Below are 12,812 nucleotides of genomic sequence, written 5' to 3' on the forward strand. Positions count from 1 at the left end.
AGAGTGACAGGAAGTGTGCTAGAGGATGCTGGACAAGTGAGCAAGAGTGGCAGAAAGGGTGCTAGAGGATGCTGGACAAGTGAGCAAAGAACACATTTTTATTAGATTGTGTTGATATTGAAAGAGAAGAATGTTATTCTTGATTAAATCTTGATACATGTTGCTATAATTGTGGGTGAGAAGAAGGGTACCCACTGGTTTCTTTAGCTTTATGTGATAGAGAATTCACGAAGGCTGACTTCTACAAAGTAATTACACTTCGAAGATAAGCCATAGAATATATGTTTACATTATGTAAATCATGGTAATTGAAACACAATCTATGTTTTCCCTTTTCTAAAATAGAGGCATACAAAACTGTAAGATGCGGAAGAATTTTAACACTGCTGAAACAATTGTTCTTTGTGTGTGTGTGTGTGTGTGTGTGTGTGTGTGTGTGTGTTGAATTCATAGGGTTTTATGAGTTCGTAAAACCACTTGGCCCACTAAGCCTTTTCCCAATGGAAACATAAAGGACCTTCACTGGCTTTGGCATTTGCTATTGTTACCTAGGAAGGGATCATTGTAGCAGTCGCCCAGCCAGCCTGCTAATGGATGGACAGATGGACGAATGACCGGAGACTAGGCAAAGGCAAAAATGGAAGTGCGTTGTCTGGAATTAAACCTTTTTTTCATTATTTGTGTAAGTCAAACAGTTGAGACTATATTAATGTTAAAAATTTCACCTAGAAGTAAGGGGGAAAACTCCACTAATCATGTAAAACAGAACTAAACAGTCTTCAATCCTGCAGGGGCAAACCTTAATGCAAAATACTGGTATGGCTCATGATGTGAAGGGAAATTAACACGTCAAGGGAAAGAAACACACACACCCCTTGCAGAAGCATCTGAGTAAAACGAGGGCTCTGTGGCTACTTGCCTTTATTTTGCTTAAAATGTATGTGTAAATATAACACTTTAAAACTGCTAGCACCAGGAGCCGTCACAATACCACTTTATAATTAAACTTGATTTGGTAACGTGTTACAATTGCTTATAAGCTCTGGTTTTACATGTGTCCGAAATTATAAATAGAAGCAGGTCCAGTTTTAGACAAAAAGCAAAGGGCATGTGGGATCCACCAAACAGCAGAGGTGATTTGAAAGTGGCACATGTCCCTGCCCTGCCATTCCCCAGCGTGGGAGTATTGTCCCTAGCCACAGTCCCAGCTCCTCTGTCAGGCTACGCTTACACAAAATATATTCTTCTCTTAACAATATTGAAAGGCCACTGGGAATCCTGGGAAGGAAGGAGTTGGGAGTCTGTTCCCAGCTGACCAATGGTCCTTTCCCACAGGCTCTATCTGGAGTTTTACAGTAACTGAGCTGATATTCTGAATCCCACCCCCTTTCAATATTTTGTCTTCTTCATGTGCTTCGTCATGTATGTCAGGATTGCTCCTCCCCGATTCCCCTAAGACATCATCCATGGAATGGAAGATGAAAGAAAGCAAGTTTCTAGATAATAATAATGATAATAATTAATACTACTAATAAAAGATGTTTGGTGTAAAAATTATTAGCGGTGTCAGTTTTTTGGTTAGTACTTTCTAATAGAGTTAAATATTTGCGTTTATTTTTATGAATAACCACTGAAAACATCCCTTTCTAGCTAGCCTCACTCACTATGCAGAAAGCCTACTGTGTTCACACAACAGCACACATGTGAAGTCTGCACACGAAGACTTTTATCCAAGGCTCTCTGCTCTTCCCACAGGTGGGGGGGATCATCTTTAGCTCCCCCAGCTTTCCCCATGTTCCCAGGAAATCAGGTCCCAGCTCTGAAGCCAGTACTGTGTTTAAATAGTCTCCCAATACTATTATTATCTTCCTGCCTTTACGTGATAATCTCAGTGGATGTGTGACATATCTAAAATTACAGCGCTGCCATTGCCATGCCACATTACAACAGTTATCGATAGTTTTAAAGAAACACTCCATATGTCCCCATTCTACTCCAGCTTAGGTTTCTATTTCAGTTGTTTATCCCTTGGCAAGCGTTTGCATTTCTTGCTGGAGCCAATCTTCCCTTCCTAATAACATGTAATGTATGGCTTCATGATATCTATTATTGATTATTCTTTGGATTATCAAGGCTGGCTATTTGATTGTTTCATAGTCATCTGTTTTAAGGCTATAAACTCAACTGGTAAAAAGATACCCATTTCTGATTTTCATTACAACTGTTAATGTTTGTTGAATGAATAAGTTGGTTATTAGAAATGTAAATTCACACATACAGCTATGGCTCCTTTTAAAAGTCTTACCTCCACATACCCCCTGAGTTTAGTTAGCCGGGTGGCTGGAACCTAAAAGACCTTCAATAAATCCTGTGAACCATCGAAGCTCAAGTGCAAAGACAGATCAGCTTATTGAAGAGGGTACCTTGCTTTTGGGTGGAGGGCTGTTTGTGCTCTTGTCTGTGTGAATGCTGGTAGGAGACACGGCAGCACCAAGGTTGCCCTGGGGTAGGCCTAGGAGCTTCCCTCCTGGAGAAACCTGCATTGCGGCTAGCTGGGCAGCATAGAACTGCTACAGAAGAAAAGACAGAGAGAGGCTGTCAGTCATAACACAAACAAACCCTCAGGAGCACCACAGTCGGATGCGTCAAGCTTCCTACTTATTTATTCCCGGTTACACCTGGCATAATTAACGAGAGAAGCTGTGACTGGGGGCTACAGGTTAGCTTCTCAGGAGAGCAGCAGCAGGTAACACGTAACAGGACCTTGGCGATAGTGCGTGCAGGGGCACCAAACACAAGTGGTCACCACACTTACTCTTTACCGATGGCTAGGAAGCAAGCATGCGTTATCGTCTGGCCAAGGCACCAATCTGTTCTCCCTTAAATTCCTGACTATATTAAAGAACCAGCTTCATATAGAGTGTAAGTTTCTTATCTGCATGGTTTAGTTTTGACTTATTGAACTGGGCACCAGGAACATTATTTATTTATTTATCTCTTTATTTAGTCTAAGAAGTAGCTGTATGCAACTTGGGGAAAATGTTGAGCCAGGAAGGAAGGAGAGGACCTCTGGGATGCCAGGTGGCCATTCTACCTACATTGATCATTAACTGGGTGCTTGCAAGACAGTTAAGCCACTTCATGATATAAACAGACATATCTCACAACAACAAAAAACACTCTCTAAAACACACACTGATTCTTATTAAATAACAAAGAAAAGATGCTCCAAGAAACAACTGGCAAATTTAAAGAACATTTCACTTTCATAATGATATCTTAGGATACAGTATCCAACTCAAGAATACCACTTCACATTTGAACATAGGCTTCAAACATGGAGGTTAACACTGTTTCATCTTCATGTAGTATTCTTTGAGACATTTAACAGTCTATATTAGAAAGTAATTAACTTTTACAACATGCGTGGTGTGTGTGGTGTGTTTGTGTATGTGCATGTGTGTGTGTGTGGTGTGTATGGTCTGTGTTTGTGTATGTGTGTATTTGTGTGTGTGTTATGTATGTCTTTTGATTTCCTATTTCGTACTAGTTTGAGATGCAGAGTCTCTTCTGTGCAGTCCTGCGATTCTACAATGATGGTAGGGAGAGGAAGTCCTTAAAGAGAAGGACTGTAGGATAGCCTTCTGGGAAGAACAATTTCAAAGCAAAAAATTGTTCCAAAACCACAATCTACTCTGCTGAGTGGGATCCTATGGTAAGTGACATGCTGAAAGCCAAGTGCTGTGGTCACACGAAGGTACGCATGCATTGTTTGTGTGGCTCCTGACCCTATGATCCAGATGGTGACGAGGATTCCAGCTCATCTACACGTGAAGTGACAGAGGGTGTGCTCAGAGAGTAGGGACCTCCCTACTGAAGTACATCTCCATCATCAGTAGTGGCCAACATCTTCATATTTATATGTGTTGGGGTCACAATAACATGCCTAATTTCAACCATTGAAAATGTAAGATTTCATCCCTGTCTTAGCTTATACATAAAGAGTAAAAGAATAATTTGCTCTATGGCTGAAGACTTCAGAGTTTATGGATATTTTTTTTTAAATCAGAATTGACAAATTTCTCCTGGTTGTGATGAAAACGTATGCATTATTTCCTGGGATTTAAAAAGTAGATTTTTTCCTTGCCATCATTTTGAGCTGATGAGGTTATTTCTAATGTAACTGTGTCCTCAGGGTACAATTTAGAAAAATTACAGACATGCCCAATAGAATACATGGAGCCATGAATTTGAAAAATACACAAATTTTCAGTCTGGCCCACCACTGTATTATAGTCTGTGACTTTCTGTAGTATTTCTTACTGTGTTCCTGAGAAAAATCGCACGAGTTGTTATTACTAGAGACGTGGTAATGACACATGTTCCTGGCTTTAGTATATAATAAAGATGACATTTTCCCAATTAATAGAGATGACACAGGGCATCTAGACATCTGTATACAAATACCAAATTGTGTAAAAAAATACCTCAATATCTTAAAATTGTTTTGACCCATAAGAGATTTATTATTATATTTTAAAGCTATCTATCTATCTATCTATCTATCTATCTATCTATCTATCTATCTATCTGTCATGGTTGATGTTTGGACTCTATCAACTATGCCTAAGAGGTGATTATGATTACTGTTCATTATGGGTATATTTGCAACTTTCAAAGAAAATTACAGGATTTATATTTAAAGTTAAAATGAAAAAACCTTCAATATTGTTCTGTGTTTGAAGTTTAGAGATACCATGTACTCAACATTAAAAAAAATAAAATAAAACACACACACAAACCCTTCCCTCACTCCACATAAGCGTTCGTTCTTGTCATTTTACAAAGGAACTTGGGGTTTATCAGGATTCCATTATCCAAAGACATACTTTTGAATTCAAATTTGAAAAGTTGCCCAAAGTCAGATGACTTATAGCTGGGATAGAGATTCAGATCTCCACAGACACAGCTCTGGCCAAGGAGGTATGAAGGAGTTGATATCAAGGAGACATTTCAACTCCTTGAATGAGTCAGAAATGATACATAAGCAAGTAGGATCTGCCGGATACTCAAAAGCTGGAAAGAGCGAGGGAAATCTGAGGGTGGGTGGCACGGAGATTGACAGCAGTCAATAATGTAAGGCAAGGGAACACCTCAGGAAGCAAACAATGTAGGGGTTCACAGGCTCAGCGTTCCTGAAACATCCAGGCATGGGAACGCCAAGGAACAGGAACAACCTATGTGAAGATTAACTAGACCTAGGAGTGTCTGTTGTCAGAGGTCAGGTCAGAGGTCAGGTCATTCAATGTCAGGAGTGACAGTTTTGATTGTCAGAATGTGACCTGACACCACTAATGAGAGATTTAACAAGAGGAAATAACAGGAGTGTCACAGCCTCATGGGCACAAAGTAGAATTTACTTAAGTCTTATTTTAAAAGTGTAATATGCAATTGTTTATCATATGTTTATATTTATAATAATAAATCAATGTGAGACAGCCAAATGGATTGCACTTCCTTTTTTTTGGGGGGGGTGAATCAGACAGAAAGGCGATCTCATAATCCTGCATTGTGACAGACACAACGATGACTACTCCATCTCACCGAAGTCTTCCCCAAAAGGCACACTCTCTCCTTCCCCTCCTATCTATCTTTCTTTACCTCTCTCCTCTCCTCTCCCTCCTCTCCCACCATCTCCTCATTGTCTTTTTTCTTCCTCATCTCCCTCCCCTTTCTTCTCTTCCTTAGGTGGGTTGGTCACTGAACCCAGGGCTCTGCCCATCCTAGGCAGGTGCTCTACCACTGGGCTACATGTACAGCCTCAGACACTTCTCAAAGTGTGGCGAGTGCAAGGCCTCTCACACAGCAACATGAACAGTAGGAACTGCCTCCACCCAGTCAGCCAACCCTGGCTGCCATTTTGTCTTGCTTACTGAAGTGTGTGTGTGGAGCAGGGTTAGCATTCAGTTGACAGGTCACTTAGAGGCATTGTATTTTCCTGCTGAGCTCTGTGATCCACTACTAGATCACAACTTGGCAAAGCAATAAAGACAGATATTTTCACCACTGCTAAGCACCTTGATCTTTTGGATAAAGTGAGAGTTCCACCCTTTTGGACAATTTGTTCCCTCCTCTTCCATGGTTATATATAATGTGTAGTTACAGTCTTTTAATAGGAATATTAACTTTATTTAGACACATTGCACAAATTTTTCAATGCTCATCATAGAGTAGCCCTACAAAGTAACAACCAATTTAAACTCTAGGTTGGACTATCACATTCATTTGAGAGATAACAAGCCCTTGTCACTTCTCCTTAATAGTGTATTTTCCCCAAACTGCTCACAACACAGCTTCTCCCACTGGCTACCAGCCTGGTGTCTAGTTGCCATCTGGAGTATCTGGATTTGAAACACTAGGCTCTGGCAAAAATAACTATCAGAATTTGTTGTTCCAAACCTATTCAGCGACTAGTCAACCCCCTGCAGGCAGGGCCTATGCCTCTGTCTCCTGAAAACATCAAGTGCAAGAGCTTCAGAAAATGATGTCATTCCCTTCATCAATGAGCACAGATCTCTTGTACATTCTGAGTCTCCCTGGTATCCATCTAGACGATCTGGATGGAGGTGAATGAGACAGAGGGAACCCTGAACTCGGTCATTTCCTAAGACCAAGTGTCACAAGATAATGGATACTTTGATGTAAGTATCTTACTCAACTTCAGTATGTATTAGGAGATGGGGGGGGGTGGAGGGGCAGGGGGCAGACTTAACAAAGGCAGAGCCATGTAAGCCCTGGGCAGCCACCCTTCCCATGTCTTTCCTTCATTTTCTTTTCTCTCTACATGGCTCCAAGTTCAATATCACACTGCAAAGGAAACATCTTTTTGTGAGTACAGGATTTTTAAAATGCTGTATATAAAGTATGGTGGCTCTCAAAGGTCAGTTTTGAACTGTTAGATGACCATGACATGAATGATGAGCCCAAGATTGGGATAAGCACCTGAGAGTTTTGTTAAGTGACTATTTATAAGTACTTTTATACATTTGTTTCCCTTTTAATTATGTGTGCATATCAGGGGGCAAGTACATGTGAATGCAAGGTCCACAGAACCCAGAAGGGGACATCAGACACCTCACAGATGGACAGAGTTACAGGTAATGTGGGATGCTCAACTCTGAAGCTGAGATCACAATTCAGGTGCTCTGTACCATATAGCTGTCTCCCAAGCCCCCTTTCACAAATCCAGCCTCTTCTCTGAGTGACATTTATTCCCAAACACCAATATTTGGAAGAATAAAATTGAGTTTAAGTGAATTTTTCATCTTTTCATATGTATTTGAACAGGAGCAAAGAGGCTGTTTTGATTCTCCCTAAGGGAGCAGGTACAAGGGTAAAGTGGCCACCCTGTGTGCTCCTTGGTGTTTAACAAAATCATCACTTCACATAAGTAATACTCCATTTAAAAACTGAATAAAAGCAAATATGTTCACTTAAAATTTCAAAACTAACAGAAATAAAATATTTATGATACTGTTGTTCAGGCCAAATATGTGCATAAAAATAGGAAAATTTGAATTGTTAAAAGATGTCAATATACACATACACATTAACACACAGATACACACACACCTGCATGTTCATGTGCATACACATATATACACATGTATAACACACCTGTGCACATATACATGCATATGCACATGTACATGCTCATACATACACACATAGATTATTTATATTAATATTTCATGCATTTACTATATACTTAGAAGACAGACTTTTAAATGATAATGTTTCTATCTGTTATTATTTGTGATGCCCCAGTGGAAATCAAACCTGAAAAGATACACCAAGTTAGATGTGGTATGTAAGGAGAATAGTTCACACTTCTCTCCTTCCTTTGCTTTTTTAAGTGACAGGACACGGAGTGGTATTGTGAACAGAAACAAAAACCAAAAGCAATTTCAAGCCTCCATAAGTGTTATCTTTATGGCTTAATTTCTGGTTCTTAATGTAACTTAAATGTGGAGTTTAAAGAGAAACTAATGTACTGGAGAAAATCTTTCAAAACATGCCAGCAGGTTTCGATGTGAATAAATGTGCGTTCTGCACTGTTATTTGCCATGTCTCCTCAGAAAATTATCAGCGTAACTTCAATCTAAGCATGGACTTTCTCTGACACTGGCAACATTAACTTATTGATTAAGTACATTATGTATAAAATGGCATTCAGCACAAGTCCCAAGAGAGAGTCATACACTGAGTGGATAAACACTTCTGATTTATGCATCACTATGGTCTGGCTAATAAACTGTGTTCCACTCTCCTATCCTGACAAACTTGAGAGCATACAAGCTCCCAGATCCCCACACACCATGGATCCTCTATCAAACCCCAGCAAATAGAGAGACGGAGAAGTAGGTCAGTTATTAAGAACGCTGGCTGCTCTTGCAGAGCGGCCCTTTGGTTCCTAGAGCCCTTGTGAGGAGACTCACTATCCTCTGTAATTACAGCTGCAGGGGGCTGGGTCATTTTGGCCTCTCAGGGCACCCCTCACACATCTCACACACACACACACACACACACACACACACACATGCATACACGCATACATACACATGCACACATGTACACATGCACACACACATACATGCACACACGCGCACACATGCATACACACACATACATACACACACATATATGCACACACACGCACACACGCATACACACGCACACATGTACACATGTACACACGCATACATACACATGCACACATGCACACACGCATACATGCACACACACATGCACACACACACACACGCACACATGCATACACGCATATACCCATACCCATACTCACATGCACACATGCACACACACAACACACACACACGCAACACACACACACACAAGTGCAATTAAAGAAAAGGTAAATCTTAGTATGAATCACAGAGGGGGCCACATTGTGGGTAATGGTGTTAGGAACTCATGCTTTGGTGGTAAAAATATTAGATACCCTTTCTCAGTGCAGAAACTGTAAGAGCTCCCTGACAGATAAAACATCATTTGTGCATGACTTGGAAGTCCTAATTGCTTATGAAAATACTTAAAGATGGGATTTTAAAAAAGAAAACATACATTTAAAGCCATATTGTAAACAGAGTTAGTCTCAATAGTCCAAGGTGGAAATGAACCCCAATTTTTTGAATAGTAAATGGAAAAAACAAACAAACAAACAAAACAAAAAAATAATGCAGAGATACAGGGGATGGAATATTACTAAGCAAATAACAACTTGTATTTGTAAAACCCCAGCTTTGTTGAGCCAGTCAGGCAGAGAAGACAGAAGAAAGGCTGTGTGACACCACTCACATAAAGTGCTTAGAAAGGACTAGGTTATCAACACAGAGATGGGACAAAGGTTTCCGGGGGAGGGGGGTGTAAGCCTTCTGTTTAGGGGGTAGCTTCCATTTGGGGATATGAACACTCTCCTAGGGGAACTGAGGTGATGGTGATGCACGGGTCAATGTGCATTATACGGTCATCACACAGCAAATGTACTTGAATATATCTTAAGACGCACAAAATCAGGAATGTGGATGTTCCTATAGTGCCGTGTAAGACTATCCTGTGTTAATGATCACTGTCACCATGGTGCTAGGGTTCTGACAGAAGCAACCTAAGGGAGGATAATATACAGTGACTCATGGTGTCAGAGTGTTTAGGGCATGATTGCTTGCTCGCACATGTGGGCAGAGCAACAGAACAGGGAAGAAACCAGAAGCCGTGGCAGAGAGGCTTCTACACACAACAAGAAGAGGAAGCAGGAGAGGAGGGAAGAGACTGAGAGAGGCAGCTCCCTGCCCCTAGAGCTGCTTCCACACACTATGCCCCTTGCCCTCCCTTCCACCACTTCCCAATAATGCTGTCATTTTCCACCTATCACGGAGATGGATTCATTAGTTCCCTAGACATCTATCTCTAGCCAGTCAAGCTGAGGCTCAAGATTTAGACCCCAGGTCTAGGTCTACATGGATCCTCCCTGCCTTGTCCTCTGATCCTTTCTGTAGAAGACAGGAGGTTCAGGGCAGATGGCCTCACACCTCACTGACTTACTGGGACTGTCTTGAAAGGGCCAGGATCTGATAGCACTAGAGCCTCATTAGCTCACTACTCTCGGCAAGTGCGGAGAAGTCGGAGTGTAACCAGCACACACAGAACTGCTAACTATGCTTCACTTCGCACCCCAGGGCATGCTAATATACACTGGACATGGTTGTATATGCAGCAGAATACTGCTTGCTCCTAGTGCCAGCTGTGAGGTCAGTTCTGCAGTTACCCCTTCTGGGAGCAAGCTAGAAGGAAGCGAAGACTGAGAGATTTGGCACCTTTCACTTAGCACAATGCTTCTGGCGCCTCTGGGCGTTGGGTGAGTCTCATTAGGGCTGAGTCATTGATTCCCTTCCTTGACAAATCACAATCTACCACATTTGTTTATCCATTTAGCCACTTGATGGACACTTGGATTTTTATTTCCTATTTTTGGGCTGTTATGATTAATCCTGCCATGAACATTCCAGGACCAGTCTTTGTGTGTTTTGATTACTCTGGGCTACCCCTGTTTCTAATATTGGATTTGCTTAGTCATATGAGCATGAGTCAAACAAGCTCATGTTTACTTTAAAAGTGCCATTTTTTCACAGTGGCTGAATGCTTTTGCATTCCCATTACAGTGTCTGAGGCCTGCAGTAACTCTATATCTTCATCCACATTTAGTACTCTCTAAAATATTTAAGAAGATTATTTTATATCTTTAAAAATACTTATTTCAAGTATGTATGTGTGATACATTTGTGCAGTGCACTCAATGCCAGAAGAGGGTGTCTAATATGCCAGAGTTGGAGTTACAAGTACTTGGGAGCTACCATGTAGGTACAAGGAGCTGACCTAGGTTCCTCTGGAGGGACAGCAAGTGTCTTAACAGTTGAGCCATCTTCAGTTCCTTGGCTAGGATAATTATTCTAGTGAGGTGGACTGCATGTGGTTGCTGTTCGGAAGTGTGTCTTTGATTTTCTTCTTGTCTTTCTGGGCACTTAATGGTCACTCACTTGTTTTCTACGGAAAACTGTGCACTGAGATATTTTTTTTTCTTTTCTTTTTTTTGAAATGTGGCTGTTACTTCGTTGAGTTAAAAGGGCGCTTTGTACATTTGACATTTTTTTTAAACAGTAAAATTTGTGAGGTAAATGGTATGAGTCTAGTTCCATAGGACGATGTATCTATTATTGAAAAATTATAAATAGTGTGATAATAAAAGAATGATCAGGTTTTCCTTTGAGTCCTTATCATATGGTGTAATAGGCACCGGAGACACGAGAGTCTCTATGGGAACGCTCTGAACTTTCCCTGATGGATCCCGGATCTTTCAAACTGGGGCACAATTCCTAAACTAAATGATAGACAGGAAAGAAATGCATTAATCTGAAAAGGCAAATAAACTCAAGGCTTTTTAGGAGACTTCCACATGGAAGAGGAATGCAGCTGTTGTGGCAATGCTGGTGTCAGCTGGGGATGCCGATGCCAGAATACAGATTTAACATCAGGTCATGGAAGGGGCTGATGAGGAGAGCGCAGCAGACAGGAGGAGCCCAGAGTGTCCGGAGGACAAGCCACAGGATGAAAGAGATGCTACAAAGTCCGGAGTGGGATGGTCTTCCTTCTGAACAAAACTGGTGAGCCACTGGGCAGCAGGTATGATGGGAGAAACTTGCCACTTGTTGTGATTCAAGAAGGAAAATGGCTCATCATGTCTCACTTCTAAGAACTCTCTCTCCTGGATGGTGCACCTTGGAAAAGCTGAGATACAGGAAGGATTGCATTTGGCTATCGAGAGGATTTTTTTTTATCAAGAAGCTCTTATGAATCTACACGTGGTTGTGCTGATGAGATTCAGGCACACCCCTAACATAAGAAAAAATGACACTGCATTCATGAGTATTACGTACGTAAATCGGCCTCATTAAGTGTTAGTAATACATGTCCAACTGTTATTATTCTATTCAGTTTTATGAGCTGAGAAAGTTGGACAGCATATGGGGTCATCCACAGAGGGTGCACCGGTGTGTAGGTGTGCAAATGGTATCCTGCGAAAGCCTCATGATGCCTCTGAACTTCTCAAGCCTTCGGACCTGTCCTGAATAAGAAGCTGCCTCTCTGCTTCTGTCTAGCTGCAGGCAGGAAGCATCTAAACAAACGCTTCAGATGCACGGCCCCTTTAAAGGCGGCTCTCTGCATTTTATTACACACCCATAAATCTCAAAACAGCTAGGAGAAAACTCATTTTGACTTTTATAATTGAAGCAGTTTCTCAAGGAACTAGATAAACTTTCCGAAGAGTCACACTAGGAAATGCCACCTGATCTGCTCTCTTCCCCTCCCTCCCCGCTGATGCTCTGCTCCATGAGCCACCTTCACGTTCTGCACATAACCCATTACAATATGTTCCAACATCTGCCTCCCCGTATGATGCATGACCTATCCAACTGACCCTTTTTATGCCGCTCCAGAATTTCTGTTCGTTACTGATTGAGGACAAGAGCTCCTCTTCCATCCCTCAGGTCACAGACCAGTAAATACATCTCCATTTGGCAAGAGAGGAACGCTGCTGGCCAGGGGCTCTTCAGATCTCTATACATCATGGACTGCACTTCAACTTTAATTAGTTTAATTTTGTGGGTAATGCCGCTGAAATTCCTCTCAAAGTAAAAGAAAAGAAAGGAAGGAAGGAAGGAAGAAAGGGAGGGAGGGAG

At 41.4% G+C, this 12,812-nt stretch overlaps 1 protein-coding gene across 13 annotated transcripts in view; it reads right to left on the reverse strand.

Moving 5' to 3' along the window:
* The window catches only part of Sox5 (SRY-box transcription factor 5), a 968,743-nt gene that overhangs the window by 67,875 nt on the left and 888,056 nt on the right, over positions 1–12,812 (reverse strand). For 9 of the 13 annotated variants that reach the window (XM_031383839.1, XM_031383837.1, XM_031383836.1 and 6 more), the window contains one exon: positions 2,424–2,570. The exons of the other annotated variants lie outside the window; for them this stretch is intronic. In XM_031383839.1, coding sequence (XP_031239699.1) covers positions 2,424–2,570 — 147 coding nt within the window. The remainder of the gene's footprint in view (positions 1–2,423; positions 2,571–12,812) is intronic. 13 annotated transcript variants of the gene reach the window in all.

The sequence above is a fragment of the Mastomys coucha genome, unplaced genomic scaffold (genome assembly GCF_008632895.1).
Source record: "Mastomys coucha isolate ucsf_1 unplaced genomic scaffold, UCSF_Mcou_1 pScaffold20, whole genome shotgun sequence".
Taxonomy (NCBI): Eukaryota; Metazoa; Chordata; class Mammalia; order Rodentia; family Muridae; genus Mastomys; species Mastomys coucha.